The sequence below is a fragment of the Eurytemora carolleeae genome, unplaced genomic scaffold (genome assembly GCF_000591075.1).
Source record: "Eurytemora carolleeae unplaced genomic scaffold, Eaff_2.0 scaffold145, whole genome shotgun sequence".
Classification (NCBI taxonomy): Eukaryota; Metazoa; Arthropoda; class Copepoda; order Calanoida; family Temoridae; genus Eurytemora; species Eurytemora carolleeae.
In genome coordinates, this window is record NW_019396195.1 from 197,698 (window position 1) to 219,632 (window position 21,935).

Consider the following 21,935-nt stretch of genomic DNA (forward strand, 5'->3'; position numbering starts at 1 on the left):
TAGTTTTATATTTTTATATTCTTCTATAATTTTTCTATTTTTCTATTATTCTTTCATTTTTTCTTTTTGACGGTTTTTGTTAATTTAATTTGTCTCTAGCTGAAGCCGGTTTCTTTATTTATTTTAATCTAATATTTGTTTTAGTTTACTCAGAACAGAAACCCCTTACGTTCCTAGAACTTCTAGTTTAGCATATATTTATTGAGTTGTGTCCAAATGTCGTCTTCTCATATTCTTCTTTTTCCCCGAGATTACAGCTTTAACTAAAGGGTGTCCCACGAGACTTGACACTAGGTAAATACTTTTGTCTTCTTCCATACTCTTTATAAGATATTAAAGACTTTTTGCAGTTTATTTTATTTCAAAAATCATTTACTCAAACATGTTTTACTTTGAAATCAATTTTACTATAATCTGACAACCATATAATATTTTTCATTATTTTATTGGTATCAAAAAAATTAACAAATTCAGGAGGAAGACATTATAAAATATTCAGCAACTGTCATGTTTCGTGGGACACTTTGTAGTATTCATTCCGCCAGCTTTTCTTTTTTTGAGTGTTTAGTGCTCAAGGACGTAAATAAGGATTTTCTAGGGGTGGGTAAATTTTAACGTTCCCCTCCCCTGACCATTCATGATTTAAAAATCGATTTTTTGGTAAAATTTACCTGTGTTACTTTGTTTAAGTTGATTGAGTAAAATGATCTGCGCGCGAAGCGCCAAAAAGTTTATATTTTTCCTCTTCCTGATAATCATGGACATGGAGAATGCCAATGGAGATCAAGTTTCTAAACGGGGATATTTATGTCCCAAAGAATCTTAAGGGATAGGGGACTCCCAAAATTCTAGGGGGGGGGGGTAATCCCCAGGATTTTAAGGGGGGGGTACTTTACCCACAATAACCCCCCTTTTTTACGCCTCTGTTATTATTATTATCTACGAAGCAGTGTTCTGAATAAGAATGTACAGCATATTGTGAATAATGAATTCTTTAATCAAAACACTTATTAAATACAGGAAGTTCTGGCATTTCCAAAATGTGGTCTGCTTTTTTGTGATTTTCAAATTACTTGAGAATTTAGTTGCGGGGAGGGGATATCCTGCATTAGGAAGTTCAAAGCTGGAGTTTGTAAACATCTAAATATCAAGTAAACAATTAATTTAAAAATTTCATGCATTACAAATTGTACCATTTCTTTGAAAAACCCTATGTTTGTAAAGTGTATAGCTGTTGTAATTATTGTAAAATGAAAGATAATTGAAAAGTTCTTGATATTTGCAAAATGAAATAATAAAACCATAAATCCAATTTCAGAAATATTCATTGTTTTTTTATATTTCGACATCATCATGACGAAATTGACAAGTTGCAAGAGTTTGTTTGTTTACACAGCATATAGTTCCATGATGCGTGTTGACTGATCAGACTAAAATCTAATCTATCTGACGTAAATCGTAAATTAAAAATTAATTTCCTTTTTTAAAGTTTTTTTTTTGTCAAGAAATCAAATTAAAGGAATTGGTATATTCCTAGAGAACGATTTTTGGACCCCCCCCCTCCTATCAATTTTGTACATGGGTCTGACAGGAAGTGTTTTAACTTAACCTAACCCTTGGCCGCAGCGCTCGGCCCCCTAGCCTGTCCTAGCCGCAGCGCTCGGCCCAGAAAGTGTCTTAACTAACCTAACCCGTGGCCGCAGCGCTCGCCCCCTTAGCCCATCCTAGCCGCAGCGCTCGGCCCAGAAAGTGTCTTAACCTAACCTAACCCTAAATAAACTCTGAGAGTTTTTGTTTGTTTATCTTTATAAGAATAAGACTAATAAAATAACGGTTGAATCGTGTCTAAAAGGGTATTCTACAATTTAAAAGACGTGTTAAGCGTAGAAAGCTTTGACTCATTAAATATCAAAAATATGTTTTAAAAAATTTAACTTATCTTTGTGGACTTACATTTTTTTTTTGAGGGGTCGAGAGTATTCAACCCCACCCCCTTTCCAACGAATCCAACCCCACCAATTGCAAAAAGACAATTAATAATTTAAAACTATTGAAAATTTTGTAAGGATTCGTGAAAAATCTTTTAAGTTAGATTTCCCTGAAAATTGCCCTCAATATTGAATCATGAATTTCTAATCTTTATTAGTATTAGCAAACATATTTTCAAGAATCTACGAGATAACGATTATGAATAAAGGAAATAAAATCTGGATTTTGGGAAGAATAGAATTGCATTTTAGCATTTATTTGGTGACAAATCTTTAAATACATTATTTAATCATAATTCAGATTTTTGTGGTAACTATTAAACCCTGGAGCATTTTTTTCAGAAGAATACTAAAACTTGCATCAGTTGTAAACAAACTAAAGCGAGTTTAGTGAAATAAAACGAATAAAATGGGAGGAAAGGTTTCGTATGAACTGGAGGTAGTGTTAAGAAACTTAATTTTATTTCTTTTTTTACATTCCAGGATTTTAGACTTGTGTGTACATGGCTTTATAAAATTTAAAATTTCTTTCTCATCAGTTTCTTATTATTGCTTTTTGAAAATCTTGCCTCTGACAAAAGATATCGACATTAGACAAACCGGAATGAAAACACCAATATCGACTGTTCGGTAACAACTATGAAATATGAGAAGGAATGGATCGCTTTCACTTTTTTTTTAACTGATCGTTTCGTTTTGTTAACGACGTAGAAAAAACGATCGTTAAAGACCCTCTATAAAAAAAACCATGTCAGACGACAATCTTTAAAATTTCTTACTGTAAAAAAATGAAGTTAAAGTCGAAAACCCTTGGGTAATCGAAAAAATTACGTTCATTTCCCTCAACAAAAAACAAGTGAAAAAAATTGAAATTTTAAGTAAAAAACTCATATTAATGACAATATATTAAACGATAGTTTTTTCAAGAAAATGATCGTTTCGTTTTACGTTTATTTAATGTTTAAAACAAATGGTTCGTTCATTGTGACCCAACGTTTTTTAAAAAACGCCACGATCGTTATGAGAAAAAACTTTAAACTATCGTTTTTTCAAACTCTGTAAATATGAGACAAGATTTTAGTGAACGTGTACTACAAACAAAGAAACTGATGAAGTTTTATACTCCTTATAATTATCCTCTTATACACCTACGATATTTAAACCTTAGACTATTTAAAGTCTACGAAATCCATGGTTGCAAAAATATAAATAAAAAATCGGAATTTATGACAAAAACTCATTTTCTTTCTAAAGCCGATATTCTTAATCTTGTAATTGAACGCAAAATAAAAAAAATATAATGCTTAACACTATACCTGAAGCAACAGAAGAATGTAGAGACCGACGAAACTGAAGTTGAGGTTATTGAGTCAAATGGGTTTAAGTCAAAGACAAAAATCACTCGAAATCTGAGCTACAGGTGAGAAAGAACTGAAAGAGAAGCCAAAACAATTCTTCCCCCGAGCCACTTTCTTCTCAATATTTAATCCGAACCACCGCCTAGCGATATTCTTCTTATAAAGTAAACTGAATTCATAAGTTTTTAAGCTCTATTTAAAAAATCTGGTCACGTTACGATTATATTTATAAAAGGCATGAATATAAAAATTGATCTAAATATCATCCTTTAAATTATGTGTTCTCCTTAATTAGGCTTATACTACAGTAATGTTCTAAATAACCAGGAATAATATGAATTGATAACTTTAGAGTCATCTTTGACCTTAGAAATATTTTACAGCATTCATTGTAAATAACTAGATTTTATAAGTAATATTTTTTATAAAATAGTCTTAATCCTGCCATTTCTAAAATGTAGTCTGGCTCTCAAAAATACCAGAGATATCAAGAACTTTGTTTAAATTTCAATTTATTGAATAAAACCATGAAAAAACCTTTATTTAGAACGAAATCATTCCTATCTTTGCTAATTATAAAAGCACAAAAATGGCAGGATTAGTGTTATTTTGTGATTATTGTTAAAAAAAATATTGCTGAATCAGGAAGAATGCCGTAGACTATTTCTAAGATCAAAGACGACTCTAAAGTTATCAATCAATTAATATTATTCCTGGTTATTTAGAAAAACTGAGGGAATTTTTTAAACCCATAATTATAGATACATCCGTATTTCTGGTTACAATACATATACCATGGTTAACCTTACCAATAATTAACCCTAAATTAACCATACATCGAAAGAATTCATCAAATGTCGTATTCTTCACTTTCTGATAATGGAATGCTGCAGATATTTAGTTTTTAATAAATAATTATATGGAGCTCTTTAAAACTGTTCCCGCATATTCATCCCTATTTATTTATTTTCGCAAATATTGAGATTTACGTAAAATAGTATAAAGCCCATTGAAAAATTGTTAAGACGACATTTGATAAATTCTCTCGATGTATGGCTCATTTAGGGTTTAACTGTTCTTCAGAGACGATGCAGGGAATTTATACTGTCTGTTTTCTTGTATTACTGATTTCCTGCAAGTTGCAACTATATAACCGTCTTTCTTTCTTTGTTAAAACCCTTAAATAAACTCTTTAAATACATACACGGCCTAATTAGGGGGAAGATTATAATTAAAATGGAGATCTTGTTTCCGGGAAATTTTTTTCATCGTTAAACCTTTTCTGGGGTAATGTCACTGTAAGTTACCGCAAAAATAGGTTCAGTTGTATTGACGTTCTTTGGATACAAGTAAACAAACAACACCAAAACAGACATATATATATATAGATGTGGTGCTGGACGTGAGAGCTGGGGGGCAGGATTCAAGGATCCCAGTTTTAAATCCAGGTATAGGGTTAACAATATTTAAATCCAGGTATTGGGCTAACAATATTCAAATCCAGGTATAGGGTTAACAATATTTAAATCCAGGCATAGGGTTTACAATATTCAAGTCCAGGTATAGGGTTAACTATATTTAAATCCAGGTATAGGGTTAACAATATTCAAATCCAGGTATAGGGTTAACAATATTTAAATCCAGGTATAGAGTTAACAATATTTAAATCCAGGTATAGGGTTAACAATAATAATTTTGCATATTTTTTCTCTTTTCTTTTGGAAACCTGTATTTTCAAAAAAAATTATTTAAACAAATTTTAACTACACCATTTATATATGTATTTATATCTTTGTGTGTGAATAAATCTTTATAATAATAATAATATTTAAATCCAGGTATAGGGTTAACAATATTTAAATCCAGGTATAAGGTTAACAAAATTCAAATCCAGGTAGAGGGTAACTATATTTAAATCCAGGTATAGGGTTAACAATATTTAAATCCAGGTATAGGGTTAACGAAATTCAAATCCAGGTATAGGGTTAACAATATTTAAATCCAGGTATAGGGTTAACAATATTTATATCCAGGTATAGGGTTAGCAATATTTAAATCCAGGTAAAGGGTTAACAATATTTAAATCCAGGTATAGGGTTAACAATATTTAAATCCAGGTATAGGGTTAACAATATTTAAATCCAGGTATAAGGTTAACAAAATTCAAATCCAGGTAGAGGGTTAACTATATTTAAATCCAGGTAGAGGGTTAACTATATTTAAATCCAGGTATAGGGTTAGCAATATTCAAATCCAGGTATAGGGTTAACAATATTTAAATCCAGGTATAGGGTTAGCAATATTCAAATCCAGGTAGAGGGTTAACAAAATTCAAATCCAGGTAGAGGGTTAACAATATTTAAATCCAGGTATAAGGTTAACAATATTTAAATCCAGGTATAGGGTTAACAATATTCAAATCCAGGTATAGGGTTAACAATATTTAAATCCAGGTATAGGGTTAAAAAAATTCAAATCCAGGTAGAGGGTTAACAATATTTAAATCCAGGTATAGGGTTAGCAATATTCAAATCCAGGTATAGGGTTAACAAAATTCAAATCCAGGTATAGGGTTAACAATATTTAAATCCAGGTATAGGGTTAACAATATTTAAATCCAGGTATAAGGTTAACAATATTTAAATCCAGGTATAGGGTTAACAATATTTAAATCCAGATATAGAGTTAACAATATTCAAATCCAGGTATAAGGTTAACAATATTTAAATCCAGGTTTAGTGTTAACAAATTCAAATCCAGGTAGAGGGTTAACAATATTCAAATCCAGGTAGAGGGTTAACAATATTTAAATCCAGGTATAGGGTAACAATATTTTAAAATATGGGGGAAAAAAAAGAAAATATGGAGAATTTTTAAAATATCTCCGTCAATTTTCTAAATGGCAATTGAGAAATGACTGTTTAGAAATTTCAAGTTACCCTTCTTTTAAAGAAACCTTTTAAATTTTGTCTGATTAAGAATAACTTATAGTTCTGACATATTTATCTGCCAAAAACGCATTAATAGATAATTTTGTACGCAAAATGTTAATGTTTTAGTTATGTTATTATTTAATGTTACAGAGAAAAAATTAAAAAATTTTATTTGAATTTTTTCAATTCTCTTAGTTATAGTACAGGGTGTCCCACGAAACATGTCAGTTGGTGGATAATTTTGAATGTCATCTTCCACATACTTTATTAGATATTAAAGACATTTTTGCAGTTTATTTCTTTAAAAAAATGTTTAACTCATATTTATTTTACTGTGAAATCAATTCTACTATGATGTAACTGTCATAAAAAAAATGTTATTAGTCTCTTTAGCATTAAAGGGAGTGACCGGCTATGTACGGTAGTTGAACTGAGGACGCAGTGTTGTGGAAAACTTCTTTAGGATTCATTTGAGACATATTTCACTTTTTAAAAGTCTGTAAATCCTGAGAATCAGCGCAAATTCGACGTTCAAAACTCCTGATTTGGGGGTGGATACGCTTTCAGAATTAGTTTTTTTTAAATTATTAATTAACGACGACATACAATGTAAAAATATTCAACAATAAACTACAGACGTCATGTTTAGGAACATTTTGAGAAAATAAAAATTAATCTTATCATCGAAAATAAGTAATCTTATTCAATTATTAGTTTCTATTATCTCATTATTCTAGTTTCTCGTTATTCACAAAGATGTTCGCAGCTTTTCTATAATTATTATTGAAAAGACGACATTTAAAGAATTTGAAGAAATCTGCGAATAAATTCAACGAAAATTAGAAATTAAATTTAATAATGAAAACGAAATAATCGATTTTAGCATTGATTTATTGACAAATTTCTTTTGTGAAATATGTTCCTAGCCATCTAATTAGATTACGGTATAATTTTTACTTTATTTTTCGTTGTCGTTATTTAAAAATAAAAAAAAACTATTTCTGAAAGCGTATCCACCCCCAAATCAGGAGTTTTGAACGTCGAATTTGCGCTCAAACTCAGAATTTACAGATCTTTAAAAAGTGAAATATGTCTCTCAAATGAATCCAAAAGAAGTTTTCGACAACACTGCATACTCAGTTCAATTACCTTACATAGCCGGTCACTCCCTTTAAAAAACTTATCCGATTATGGAATAAGACATTTTAAACTATTCACAAACTGTCATGTTTCCTGGGACACCCTGTAGTACTGACATCTGGGAATACTTGACATAAGTTCACACTGAAATTTGAACTGTGTAAACTAAAGTAAACTCCAGTAAAAGCATGGATGCACCTATTTTTTAACGAGAAAATATTAGATTTCTCCAGTTTCTTTTCAACATTTTAAGGTCATTTTGTTTTAACATTTTGGAATCGTAATACTCTTAATAATATATCTGAGAAACCGAATAATATTTTATCTAAAAAATGTGTTTATAGAGGATTCGGAGACATTGATAAAAAAGAAATAAACCTGACAATTGAGATTCCTCCAGAAGCCGAGGGAACGGCGGGCAGAAAAGGAACTTTTGTTAGAAAAGAATATGTCTTGTAAAATAAATAATTTAGAAATATCGTATTTACTATTGTAAAACCATTCTGATTTAAAAATAAACATTTGAAGTCAAATTACTGATAATAATTCAAACTTACAACACTTCATTTTTTTTACAATAATGCTTGTTTTTTCACAAACATTTTAACATAATTTGAAATATAATTTTCTGTTGACAAAACCTAAGCAAAACAGCTTAAATGATAATTGTTCTTAAAGGGAGTGTTAGCGAAAAATGAAAGGGGGCTTACGGCGATAATTAATCGCTTCTGATCGATACTAATCTTACTTCTATCTGTTGGGTCTATAAGAAGAAAATTGTTACATACATTGTTTTTCGACGCATTTGTATATAGTTGATATTTCATAATATTTTTTTATTTTAGGTTTTTTAAAATTAATATTTCGCTTACAAATATTATGAAATATCAACTATATACGAATACGTCGAAATATAATCGATGACTATAGGTTGTAATATCTGAATGCTTTGTTTGGAATTAAATATCGATTTTCTTACGATCCGAGTTGTATGTTGCAACTTTTTCAATTTGTAAGGAATCTACGTTCTTCGCTACAAGATGTTTTTAACCATTTTCTCCTGACGCAACAGATAGAAGTAAGATTAGTAGCGATCAAAAGCGCTTCTTTTTCGCCGTAAGCCTATATTCACTTTCATTTTTTGCGAACACTTCATTGGACCCTTAAACTGCCCCTGCTGTTAGCACTCCTATCGCTTTGACTTTTTAAGAGTATCATTTGTATTTTTTACTTTGATTGTGTTGTGTACCTTTTTAAGCTGTGCAAAATGCGGTCTTCCTTCTCGTTGTATCTTTAAGACTGATGGAGATAACAAACATTTGAAATTTTTATTAATATTTAAAAAATTGAAATGGGGACACAATCCTCATAGATCGCAATCAATCTTAAAAGGACTGTAATTGGGTAATTTCAAGCGGCCATCTTGCTAATAAAAAGAAATGAAGAAACTCAAAGAAATAAACACTTTTCGAGTAAGAAAAACGACGGTATCTTCCACATTTTCGATCAGATTAAATTTTCAATGGTACCAATGTAAATCCGGCATTGCCATCTTTGCATAGAAGATCACTTGAAATTGCGCTTACATTCCCTTTAAAGGTGGAAAAATGGCACTTTTTGGAAATCCAGAGACTCCAGTGCAGTTAAGTGCTTTAAATAAAATACTTCTAAACAAAAATGTTGCTCATTGAACTAATTTCGTGTTGAACAAAGACTATGTTGTACAGTATAGAAGTAGTCACTAAATTCCTTTGTTTATTGGAACATAGAGTAAAAAATTTAAATCCATTTTCAAAACTCATTGAAAGTACAGCCAGTGTTTTTATCTGAAATTTTGTGTTATTTTTCGAGTTAAGAGGTTATTAATTTTCTGTAATGAAAACTCTGCATTCATTAAAAATCGGAAATCGAAGATTATGTTCATAAAGTCTCTTAATTCTTATGTTTTTTAAACCACATTTAAGAAAATCTCTAGTTTTAAACTATGCTTTTTCTCAGTATTCTTCCTACATTGGTGATATTATTACAGGGTTACACAAAAAAAGTAAAATTCAGAAAAGACTGATTTTGATGTTTCCGAATAGATTTAGATTTTGCTTTTTTATCAGGTTTCACGTAGTCTTTAAATTCTAGATTAAGTTGTTACACTAGAAATGACATATATGTGTATCGAAGAAAAACAATTATAAAAAAAATTATTAACAAGTTTTATGTACAATATAAATCTATATATACACAATAAACAATGTAATGGGCATTCCAATCATTTTACCGAACAAGAGATATCAATTAATAGTATATGATAGATGAGAAAACAGTTTAGAAATAATAGACTCCAGGATATGTTCTCCAGGTTCCAATATTCTACAACTCTCTGTGCACCAGGTAACCCTGGAGAGGCTCTAATGAGCAGAGAACCTGGAGCACCAGGATCTTCGGAACTCTTCTTTACTCTCGTCTTTGCGTTTATAGATCTCTTATCTGAAACAGTAATTTGAATAACTGCGGTATTAGTGTAAGAATTACTTTCCATTACTAAAGCCGATTAAATTAGCTAAATATACTTTGGTTGTATCAACATCGTTACGGCTAAACCTATAAGGACAAACAAAATTTTAGGCAGCTCGCACGACCCCAAGGAAGGTTTATGGAGGGGAAAGATGACACATTTTTTCCGCAAAAAGACTCGACATTTATCATTTTGAAAATGCACAAATTTTAACAGAATAACGACTTACAAAGAAAAACGGCAGCTTGAAATGCCCTAAAGGACAAGTTAAATCTTATTTAAAAAATCATAAATTAATACTGCTTTCGTAAGTCTGAGGCCGAAGTTGAAGAATTTGAGCCGCGGCTCAAATATAGTTGGTTCCACTTAAAATTTTATTCAATGTTTCAAGATTTAAGTCCCGGCGCTCAATTGAAACTGTTTTAGCGGATTTGAGACGCGGCTCAAATTTATTAATTTCGGACTCTGGACATATAAAAAGATGTAGTTTTGGCGTTATTTTTTTTGGATTAAGATATTAAACTTTAAAAGGGTACTTCAGTTCACTCTATAAACTTAATTCAATAGAATGCATGATTGCTATTTATATTCCACAGGATCAAACGTGAGAACTTTTTATAGAAATAAATTAGTTGAACTTTTTCCGTCCATTTAAAAATTGTTGGATTTTAGGTTAATCTATCTTCTATGTTTTTAAAATTGTTTTTGTCTAAACCTTTGAATATGATCGGGGAGAAGATTTAGAAGAATACGGTCTGGAACCTGAGTTTGAAGTCCCAATTCTAGTCCCTAAACCAGCTGTTAAAGTCCCTATCCTGGTTCCTAGACCGGAAGATGAAGTCCCTATCCTGTTCCCTGGACCAGAGGATGATGTCCCTATCCTCGTTCCTGAACCGGAGGATAAAGTCCCTATCCATGGACCTGCTCCTAAGGGTAAAGATGACCCTATCCTAGCTCCTAAACGCCGACGAGCAAATCTTTGTTCTGCATTAGATCTTGCCTTTTCTCGTACACAACTAGAAATAGAAATATTTAAAACTTTAAGGTTCAAGGAAACAAATTTAAATTTTTTAAATGTTTTTTTAATCATAACATTCAGCAGCAAGAAGTATTATTTGTATTTTATATAATTGGGGGAAGTTTATAAATATGTAATTTAAAGAAATGAACCAAAGGGTCCAACACATATATAGTCTGAGAACAAATTATAAATTGCGTGTGTGTCCAATTTTATTTCTAATTCATTAAACCATGTGAATTTATTGTTAAAAATGCTTACTTATATGCTGCTCTCCACAATACAAACTGGTGTAACCCATTCTTTTTAGCAACCTAGAACATAGGGCTTACTTTAGTTTATTTTGCATTAATGCTAAACCTGAGAATACATCAAGTAAGACGACTATAAGACTTCGAAAAATAATATAAATGTCGTCTTCTATAGATACGATTCTGTAATAAAAGTAGAATATTATTCTAGCGTAATTTGCTGAACAAAGCACAAGAAGATTTGGAAAGTAAAAAGTAAAAAGCAGTATTGAGGGGAGGGGAGGGGGGTTGCAACGTTTAATGATTGTTTTCTCTTTTGTCTTTACCTTTCTTTTTTTCTCTAGTAGTCTAAGCACCCTGCAAGGTTCAGCCAATTCAAACTTTCGAACTAGAGCCTGGTCTTTCACTCCAAGGATCGGAACTTCAGGAACCAGGAAATTGTTAAACTTTTCAGGAATTGGAACCTGCTCTTGTATTTCAGGAACCAGAACCTGAACCCCTCCTTCAGAAACCAGAATCTGCTCCTCTCCTCCAGGAACCAGAACCTGCTCCTCTCCTCCAGGAACCAGAACCTGCTCCTCCCCTTCAGAAACCAGAACCTGCTCCTCTCCTTTAAAAACCAGAACCTGCTCCTCTCCTTTAGAAACCAGAACCTGCTCCTCTCCTTTAGAAATCAGAACCTGCTCCGCTCCTTTAGAACCCAGAACCTGCTCCTCTCCTTCAGAAACCAGAACCTGCTCCTCTCCTTTAGAAACCAGGACCTGCTCCTCTCCTTTAGAAACCAGAACCTGCTCCTCTCCTTTAAAAACCAGAACCTGATCCTCTCCTTCAGAAATCAGAACCTGCTCCTCCCCTTTAGAAACTAGAACCTGCTCCTCTTCTCCAGGAACCAGAACCTGCTCCTGCTCCTCTCCTTCAGAAACCAGAACCTGCTCCTCTCCTTCAGAAACCAGAACCTGCTCCAGTACTCCAAGAACCAGAACCTGTTCTTGTTCCTGACAGGCCTGAACACAGTCAATTTTAAGAAAATTTGATTACAGAGATTGTTTTTCGCAGTTTTTTCCCGTTTTAAATGGTAAATTTCCAAAATCAAAATCAAATTGATTTTGAGATTAGATGTTCTTAAGTTGACCAGCCATAATTACCTCCCCTGAGGTTCATCATCATTTGAGTTGCCACAAAACATTTGACGGTTGTAAATCAAAAAGCAAGTTTAATTGCAATTTCTTACAAGATAAGTAAGTTTGGTATACTTGGTCTTACATTATTTCTAGTTTCAAACATCATTTCTACAATATTTGTTAATGTGATGTTTGTAAAATTTTATGTGTTTTTAAAGGTTTATAGTTATCCTTACTGTTTGTATTTGAAGAAATGAAAATATATTAGTAGTTTATACCTTAGTGATGTTATTTTCGCTCTTGGTTTGCAATAACAGCCATTTGGAGGGGATGTCACTGGAGTTGGTCGAGGAGGTGTTCATTGACATAATGGAGGGAGTCAATGGAACTGAAAAAGATCTCAATGACCTTCCAACCGACTTCTCTGGTGGAATATTTCGGAGAAACTTTGTACGAATCCGCTTTTTCTGTTGAACATTAAATCCAGTTCCAGGATTTAAATAACGTTTTCTAGATTTAAAAACAATCTCTCCCCGTTCCAATTGTTTTATCGGCATCTGTTCCAAAGCAGGTGGGACTATTTTGGCACATTTTACAATTCTGTCAGGTTCCATGTAATCTTTATCAACTGTTAACCCTGGAACAATGTCTAATCTGGAAGTAAAACTAGAACTTTTTGATAATGGTTTAGGGAACTCTGTTTGGTTGGATTCCATTTTGCTTCTGAAGGTTTTAAGATGTAATTCCAGACATCTTTTCTTAACTATACATCCTAATTTCTTAAATAAAACAGATGGAATAAAATATTAAACAAATTTGAACATATTATTAAAAGTATAAAAATGTGTATAAATAAAAGATGAATTAGATAAATTAAGAAATACATATATTTGCTGTCATTGTTTAAAAATTTTCTGATTTATTTTACAAATTACCCTTAATTACCCTTAATTACCCTTAATTACCCTTAATTTTGTAATATAAAAAATATTCAAGTTTTTTACCTTAATAAATGCAACGATATATTCGACCGCCTCGAAAAGTAAACTCTGAACATTTAAACAAGTTTTCGCCAGATTAACACTTCTCTCACTAGGCTCAATCTGTTCCTCCTCCAGCTTAATAAATAATAATAGTTAACTAGGTGTATTTTAGATTAACCAAAATGTTGTAGGGCAAATCTTTCTAGAAGTGACAATTTCAAAATGTGGTCTGTCATTTTTGTGTTTTCAAAATTACCCAAAGATAAACAGATTTTAATTTATTGAATAAACCCAAAATTTTCAAATTCTGAACAAAATCATTTTTATCTTTTGGAAAAGAACGGGACTAGGGTACGTTACTTTGTGATTATTGCTTCTAAAATTAGGTTTCAAAATGATCGCAAACTTTTTCAAGGATAAAAAACGCCTTTCAAGTCTTCTTTCAATTGTAAGAAATTCTGTTTTTTAAAGAATATCGCAGTCGTAAAATAAAAGATAAAAAATTTAAGGTAAAAAATGTAGGATGATAAATTTAAGATGAAAAATTTAAGATTGAAAACTTATAATAAAAAAATTAAAGTTGAAAAATGTGGGATGGAAAAAAGATGACAAATTTAAGTTGAAAAATGTAGGTTGAAAAGTTTAAGATAAAACATTTGAAATAAAAAATTTAAGTTGAAAAATTTAGACAAATTGTAAGATGAAAAATGTAAAAAAAAAATTAAGATAAACATACATATTAAGATGAAAAATTCAATTTTCTGTGAGCAGGTATTTACCTTGGTTCTAAATGTTTGAATTTCTTCCACAAGTTTAGAGACATCTTTACCAGAATTCTCAGCGAGATGAGACTGAAAAACATCAAAATAAATTTCAATTAAACAGAGTTTGAGGGGTATAGATGTGTGAGATATCTCTAACATTCTGCTCATAATTTCGGACAAAATGTTGGTTATTTCGAAGTGCCTTCTGTACTAGTTCGATATTATGAAGAGAATGTTAGGATTGATTCAACAGTGAACTTTTTGAACCGTTATGGAATTATTACAGTGTAATTTTGGAAACTTCCCTGATGATAATTGATTTTCCAGTATTTATAAAATGTAAAGATGATAATTTTGATAAAATATTTTTACTTGAAAATGTTTCTGAATAGATCTGATATTTTCAATAAGTTCCTTTTCTTTAGAACTTCCACTTCTCCAGTCTTGAGTAGGATACAAAGACTCTTGAGTAGGATACAGACAATCTTGAGAAGGATACAAACACTCTTGAGTAGGATACAAAGACTCTTGAGTAGGATACAGACAATCTTGAGAAGGATACAAACACTCTTGAGTAGGATACAAACACTCTTGAGTAGGATACAAACCACTTCGTTTTCTTCTATTCCCCCGAAGTTCCAGTCTCTAAACAAATTGTAAAATTAATTGTTCTGGGGTCGAAACTTTTGTAAGAAAAAGCGCTAATCTACAACGCTAGATCTCGTCATTAACTATGGCAGCTTTAAAATTTGAAAGATAAGGGCTTGATACCTCAACGTTAGTTGTCCCTACAGGGTTCCGGGAGATAAAGGATAAATAAAATTAACCACAAAAAAATGATTAACAGTACAAAAGTTCTAACCTCAGAGCCGTTCTTTCCCTAACAACGTATGAACAGAGCCCGTTCTTTCCCTAACAACGTTTGAACAGAGCCCGTTCTTTCCCTAACAACGTTTGAACAGAGCCCATTCTTTCCCTAACAATGTCTGGACAGAGCCCATTTTTCCCTAACAACGTATGAACAGAGCCCGTTCTTTCCCTAACAATGTGTGAACAGAGCCCGTTCTTTCCCTAACAACGTATGAACAGAGCCCGTTCTTTCTCTAACAACGTTTGAACAGAGCCCTTTCTTTCACTAACAACGTATGAACAGAGCCCGTTCTTTCCCTAACAACGTATGAACAGAGCTCGTTCTTTCCCTAACAACGTTTGAACAGAGCCCGTTCTTTCCCTAACAACGTATGAACAGAGCCCATTCTTTCCCTAACAATGCATGAACAGAGTCCATTCTTTCCCTAACAATGTCTGGACAGAGCCCATTTTTCCCTAACTACATATGAACAGAGCCCATTCTTTCCCTAACAATGTGTGAACAGAGCCCGTTCTTTTCCTAACAACGTATGAACAGAGCCTGTTCTTTCCCTAACAACGTATGAACAGAGCCCGTTCTTTCCCTAACAATGCACGAACAGAACCCATCCTAAAGACGTTCTTTGGGGGACGATAGTTTGATCGCTATAGTTAGAGACATAACGGGTTATGAACTTGATGAGAGTGTAAGAAATTTTTTGTTGAAAATTAATAGAAATATATTTACGTTCAAGTCACAGGAAAGAGATTAAATAAGTAGGGAAGGTGGAGGAAGGTTGGCTTGTTGAGCACTAATATTTTGATCCACAAATGATTCCAATTTCCAAATATAATCTATATATAAATTTGGCTTGTCTGTTTGTCTGTTTGTTTGTTTGTTTGTATCCAATAAACGTCAAAACGGCTGAACCGATCGGGCCCAAATTTTTTGTGTGACATCTAGGGACCCCAGGGAAGGTTTATGAAAAATCAAAATTTCAAATATTTGTCTCTATCAAAATTCGATCGTCATTAAATTTTTAAAAATTTTGAAAATCCGCGAAATTTTTTGTAAAAATCCGCGAATTATTTTTGTTTTGTTTTACGATGTACACAAAGAGAACATGTTCACAACTAATTTGGAAGATGGGCGCGAAGCGCCCTCTAAGGCTAGAAAGAAGGGCGCGAAGCGCCTTGAATTTCTAGTTTATTAAATTTGTTCATGCTACAAGAGCCGGAGGATATAAGTATAAAAAAAGAAAACTCTAGATTTAAAATTATAAACTCTTGAAAAAAGACCAAAATTAATCAAAATTTTTAAAATTTACAAATTTATAAAATGTCATTTTATTTCATATAAAGTATTTTTCTTCCAGATATCTAAGAACAGCCCAATAAAATGTACAACAAGAAAAAATGTAGGAAATGTTTCAGACAGCCCATAGTCTCCAGAAAGACAATTACCATTTTTTTTGGACAAAATGTAGAAATACGAAACTCATACAGGACAAAACTCTTGAAGGGATAAACTAATGAAAGACAAAACTCATGAAGGACAAACTTATGAAAAAAAAACTCTAAAGGACAAAACTCATTGAATACAAAACTCATAAGGGACAAACTTATGAAAAAAATTATTAAGGACAAAAGTCATTAAATACAAAACTCATGAAAGACAAAACTAATAAATGGCCAAAAATCATGTAGGACAAAACTTATAAAGGACACAACTCATATGGGACAAAATTCATGATGGAAAAAACTTATGAGCGACAAGACTCACAAGAAAATTCTCAAGAATCCTGCAGTAAAGATTCAACTTTAAAGATGGTTTTTTTATCTTTCCAATAGTTTTCATGGCATATTTTTAAGGTTCCATGAGAAATATTCAATCAAACATTGTTGCTTAACACCTGATTTAATGAAAAGACGACATCAATGAGACAAGCTACTGCAGTATCTAGACACTCAGATTTATTAGGCAGGTTTCTGGGTACTCCCATTATAAGTTCAGATTTCATCGCCATTTTAGAGATAATTTTTCTAGAGATAATTTTCTGTTATTGCTATAATTGAAACTGTGCAGTTGCAATCTATTTCAACAATGCAATTGTCCAAAACCCTCAAGTGGTAAACCCTGAATTGATAGGAGTTTCCGTAAATTTCTAATGCAGTTTTTAAAAGATTTATTGTTTAGTTTCAATAAAATTTTTAGGAGGGTTTCACAAAATTTGTCGCATTCGCGGGGTTTTAAGTTAAATTTTAAACAACATTTTCGGGTAGTTTTCACAAATTCACCTTGTAGTTTTAAGTTTTACTTAAACAACATTAAATTTTCGGGTAGTTTTCACAAATTCACCTTGTAGTTTTAAGTTTTACTTAAACAACATTAAATTTTCGGGTAGTTTTCATCAAATTGTTGTCTCGAAGAAAAAAATTAAAACCTATACTTTTAGAGAATTATGACTTCGATCAAAATTATTGAAAAAAACAGAAAAGTACTATTATTGGCCAGGAACATTTTGATTCTTCTTAATCTTTTTTATTGTTTTGTTTTGAATTTTGAGTTTTAAATTTCATACGGAACACAATTGTACGCAAAGTTCAGTTTAGAATGTCTACAATATACCCCTATGAAGTACAAAGATCAAAAAGTATCTGAAATATTTTCTGCAGTGTTCTATCTCTGGGCGGTAATGTAAACACAAGATGGATGTCGAAGCCTGACATGGGATCCATCTTTCACATAAATAATCAATGAAATATTCTGGTCATAGGAAACCATTATGTGAATTATCAAAATTATCAAAATTAATGCTTTTAACCTACTCGGATACTAAACGAACACTGAGGCATCTATTCTTGTTTACAAATTCCGCCCAGAGAGAACTGGTTTCAATATGTACGCAGAGTATACGCAACTTGGATTAACTTTCCTTGCATTACATTCTTGTCTCCAACTATCTCCGTGTACTGCATACTATTTTGAACTAGTTTTGGTTACTGTCCGTACCTCTTCAACTATCTCCGTGTACTGCATACTATTTTAAACAAGTTTTGAATTTGAAGTATACAGTTTCCCTTCCCACAGGCCACAAAGGATGAGACTGTAAAGACGACCTAACACTTTTGAAATATTTTTCAATAGGACTCCGTAATTGAACAACTCGGCTTTTATAATATAAAAATGGAAAAACCATGTTGTTATAGTAAGCTGTATGTACATTATAGTTTTACCTATTAATTCAGTTTTTCTGACAAGTATTTTCTAACTACATGTTAGTGTGACATGTATTAAGTAACTACCCCTCTACAACCGGGAGATCCACTCAAGACGGGTTAGCGGTCAATTTATCCGTCGGTCAAGTGAACCCAGATAAAGGAAACATATCGCGCATTTATCAGCATTCGTCAAAAACCTATCTTTCAAATAACATCCAAGAAACGTTCAAGAAAGCGAGGGTCTATACATCAGAGATTTAGAGAGTAGCAGAGATCAATTGAAACCTATGATATGCGATATTTTCAACAGCAGGTTCTTTTGTACACGACCAATCAGCAGATATCTGTATTCTGGGATCTTATTCCTTTGGATACGAAATACAAAATCTTCAAAAATAGACTATATTCATACATTTTATCTTTCATGTTAAAAATTGGAGTATTTCTTTAAAAGTTGTAAAACTTAACCCCTGAATGTGTATTATATGCAACAAGTGGCCGTTATATGGCAGTCAAAAACCTTGCATGAAACTGTAGCATGGCGTGCCGGTACACTTAAGGCCTGCTTATACTATCAAGGTAGAGCATATGTGCAGTCTCGTTAGTCTGTGGTTTACATAGTTAATAAAAATGGACCAAATTCGATAGCAACTTACGATTATCAATTGTGTATGCTCAGTGAGAACCGTATAAAACTCCGGAAGAGAAAGAAGAGTTTTAAACTCTATTTGTAACTTTATTTAGTCAAATAAACATGAGACCCACAGGTTAAACAGATTCATTTTACTTAAAGAGACTGATAGGAAAAATGAGAGGGTGGATAGTCTGAAACCTGAGAATCGATCAGAAGTTGATTGAGACCTATAAGAGTTCTATGTATTCCTGTCTCGAGAAATTGATATAAAACTGTGTCAAAATTATACCAAAACGTGTATATGTAAGATTTTGTATCAGAATCGTAGTATTTAATAATTTTTCATTTTTAATAGATATAATTGTTAATATTATTAACACGTCCGGAACATGGGACCAGAGGCCGTTCCTTCCATAAACTACATTGGTCGACAACTTGACGTCTCCTATATTGGTCGTCTATTGTACGGAGAAATATCTACCTATCACATACGAATTAAGCACTAGATTTAGAGTTCTAGCGGCCACCAGATCGTTCCAAAATTACGTGAACTACACGACCACTTTCAATGGAGAGAACGGGCTCAGAACTCCAACCGATGGCAGTGCAAAATTATTGTCACTTGTGTTGGTATAATTTTGACACAGTTTAATGTCAATTTCTCGAGACAGGAATATCAGATAGATGTCGTGTATAAGGTCCCGGCTCCTGAGTTTCTCAGGTTTCAGCCTAGACCCCCTTTCATTTTTTCTCTACATTCCCTTTAAGTAAATAATTTAATAAGTCACGAGCGTAAAACTGTTTTTTAACAACGTCAAATACAGTAATGCGTAAAATGTCGTCTTTTTATTCCACAGTTTTCTGGTTCTCACTGCAAGAACTAAAGTGACAAGCTGAAGATGTAATTTTAAGTGACATGTCCATGTCTATAGAGTTATACGTCTGATTTACATTGAAACCCTAAAAGGTTTGTATGATCAAGTACAGGGTGTCCCAAAAACATGGGAATTCATTGACGAATTGGATATCGTCTTTGTTATGAATTAGCATTGTAATACCTAATTTCAAAAGCCATATTATCATGTCTGCTAGAGTTTATTTTATGAAAAGGGGAAAAGAGTGTAAAGATGTGTCTATAATGTCTCCGCAAGATGAAAAGATGAACAGTGAAGACGGAAAAGTTTACTCTGTTTGTATATTGTAATTTTCTTGTTTTCCTAAGTACAACCGTATGCAGTTAAAACATAAACAAACAAAATGTGAACATAGCAGACGAAACTCTTACAGATTACAGCTTTCTCAGTAGGTATTACTATACTAAATCAAAGAATTATCTTAAAAGACGATATCGAATTCGTCACTGAATTCCCATGTTTATTGGGACACCCTATACAATAATACATGAGATATACCATCACCGTATTCTCTTTGAAAACTAGGCAATAAAGTGCCATTGGGAATTTGGCGTCAGCAACATTGGTGTAAATTGTTAGAATTAAACACTTTTCAAGCTCATTTCCACATTCTAATTGAAAAGATATAAATCGATATTATTTTTCTTTCTAAATTATAAAAATTATATCTTTACACTATCTGGACTATCTTTGACACTGCTGATAAATGGTGTACGGTTTAAATGAAAGTTATTGGTAATCAGTTGAAAAATACACTAATATCCGATCTATGATGTTCATCACTACGTCTTGGGAGTCAATTGGTTGTTACAAGTATTTGTAAAAAAAAACTTAGCCTCATATAAAGCATTTTATCTTAATATTAAGAAGACTATGCAGATCATTTGTAACCTATTCCGCAACTTTTAATTTTTTCTTTTTTGTAATTATTAAAACATTTTCCAACTAACTTTAAGCTATTTTGTTTTTAACTACAAATAGTTTCGAGTCTAAACTATGTTTAGAGCCCAAATAGTAGTATGTAGTATTATATGTCCATTATTCATAACCTTACTCGTAGCTCTTCCAGGATGTCCCAATAAACATGGGAATTCAGTGACGAATTCGATATAGTCTTTTTTAATTTTTTGATTTAGTATAGCGATACCTAATGAGAAAGCTGTAATCTGTGAGAGTTTCGTCTGCTATGTTTACATTTTGTTTGTTTATGTTTTAACTGCATACGGTTGTACTTAGTAAAACAAGAAAATTGCAGTATACAAACAGAGTAAACTTGTCCGCCTTCACTTTTCATCTTGTGGAGACATTATAGACACATCTTTACAGCCATTTACTGTTTTCATAAAATAAACTCTAGCAGACATAATAGTATTATGGCTTTTGAAATTAGGTATTACAATACTAATTCATAACAAAGACGATAACGAATTCGTCTCTGAGTTCCCATGTTTTTTAGATATCTTTAGTCTTTTATTGTTTCAGAGAAAACTAACTTTTCCTTTATTAAAATGCTCAACTTCGCTACTACTACTAGTTATTTGAAAACCAAACTTATAAACAATTTTTGTCATTTTCAGCCTAACGTGATCAGGACCTTTTCAGTCTAACGTGACCAGGACCTTTTCAGCCTACCGTGACAGGACCTTTTCAGCCTACCGTGACCAGGACCTTTTCAGTCTAACGTGACAGGACCTTTTCAGCCTAACGTGACAGGACCTTTTCAGCCTACCGTGACAGGACCTTTTTAGCCTAACGTGACAGGACCTTTTCAGCCTAACGTGACAGGACCTTTTCAGCCTACCGTGACCAGGACCTTTTCAGCCTACCGTGACATTACCTTTTCAGCCTACCGTGACCAGGACCATTTCAGTCTAACGTGACAGGACCTTTTCAGCCTAACGTGACAGGACCTTTTCAGCCTAACGTGACAGGACCTTTTCAGCCTACCCTGACAGGACCTTTTCAGCCTACCGTGACCAAGACCTTTTCATCCTACCGAGACCAGGACCTTTTCAGCCTACCGTGACCAGGACCTTTTCAGTCTAACGTGACGGGACCTTTTCAGCCTAACGTGACAGGACCTTTTCAGCCTAACGTGACAGGACCTTTTCAGCCTACCGTGACAGGAACTTTTCAGCCTAACGTGACAGGACCTTTTTAGCCTACCGTGACCAGGACCTTTTTTTACAGCAATTCGATAGGAAAAACTAATTGTTAATATTATTTCATAAATGTTGAATCACGACATAAA

The 21,935-nt window shown here is 32.6% G+C and overlaps 2 protein-coding genes across 6 annotated transcripts; one reads left to right on the plus strand and one right to left on the minus strand.

Moving 5' to 3' along the window:
• Positions 1-2,303: 2,303 nt before the first annotated feature.
• LOC111697834 (uncharacterized) lies at positions 2,304-8,054 on the plus strand. Of its 3 annotated transcripts, XM_023467962.1 has the most exons (5): positions 2,305-2,427; positions 3,311-3,408; positions 4,735-4,794; positions 7,764-7,894; positions 8,038-8,054. In XM_023467962.1, the coding sequence occupies exons 1-4, from the start codon at positions 2,398-2,400 to the stop codon at positions 7,876-7,878; spliced, it is 303 nt and encodes a 100-aa protein (XP_023323730.1). In that variant the 5' UTR covers positions 2,305-2,397; the 3' UTR covers positions 7,879-7,894; positions 8,038-8,054. The 3 variants fall into 3 exon arrangements, with proteins under 3 accessions (XP_023323731.1, XP_023323730.1, XP_023323728.1); XM_023467963.1 differs by lacking the exon at positions 8,038-8,054 and having other exon boundaries at positions 2,304-2,427; positions 3,317-3,408; positions 7,764-7,952; XM_023467960.1 differs by lacking the exon at positions 8,038-8,054 and having other exon boundaries at positions 7,764-7,952.
• Positions 8,055-9,607: 1,553 nt separating this feature from the next.
• Positions 9,608-16,977, minus strand: LOC111697846 (uncharacterized). Of its 3 annotated transcripts, XM_023467978.1 has the most exons (10): positions 16,828-16,977; positions 14,614-14,710; positions 14,438-14,550; positions 14,081-14,152; positions 13,323-13,436; positions 12,597-13,097; positions 11,524-12,201; positions 11,208-11,260; positions 10,691-10,944; positions 9,608-9,900 (listed from the first exon to the last, which is right to left on the minus strand). In XM_023467978.1, the coding sequence occupies exons 1-10, from the start codon at positions 16,939-16,941 to the stop codon at positions 9,683-9,685; spliced, it is 2,214 nt and encodes a 737-aa protein (XP_023323746.1). In that variant the 5' UTR covers positions 16,942-16,977; the 3' UTR covers positions 9,608-9,682. The 3 variants fall into 3 exon arrangements, with proteins under 3 accessions (XP_023323746.1, XP_023323745.1, XP_023323747.1); XM_023467977.1 differs by having other exon boundaries at positions 14,438-14,710; XM_023467979.1 differs by having other exon boundaries at positions 9,788-9,900; positions 10,644-10,944; positions 14,438-14,710; positions 16,828-16,976.
• Positions 16,978-21,935: the final 4,958 nt, after the last annotated feature.

What these genes read in the sequence shown, in the direction of transcription:
- LOC111697834 (XM_023467962.1), top strand. Translation starts at nt 2,398, where the DNA reads ATGGGAGGAAAGGTTTCGTATGAACTGGAG. An exon ending in ACTCGAAATCTGAGCTACAG is followed by an intron (nt 3,409 to 4,734) that starts GTGAGAAAGAAC and finishes ATATATATATAG; the next exon opens with ATGTGGTGCTGGACGTGAGA. An exon ending in GATCCCAGTTTTAAATCCAG is followed by an intron (nt 4,795 to 7,763) that starts GTATAGGGTTAA and finishes ATGTGTTTATAG; the next exon opens with AGGATTCGGAGACATTGATA.
- LOC111697846 (XM_023467977.1), bottom strand. Translation starts at nt 16,941, where the DNA reads ATGGCGATGAAATCTGAACTTATAATGGGAGTACCCAGAAACCTGCCT. An exon ending in CTATTCAGAAACATTTTCAA is followed by an intron (nt 14,153 to 14,437) that starts GTAAAAATATTT and finishes GATGTTTTTCAG; the next exon opens with TCTCATCTCGCTGAGAATTC. An exon ending in GCGAAAATAACATCACTAAG is followed by an intron (nt 12,202 to 12,596) that starts GTATAAACTACT and finishes GACTGTGTTCAG; the next exon opens with GCCTGTCAGGAACAAGAACA.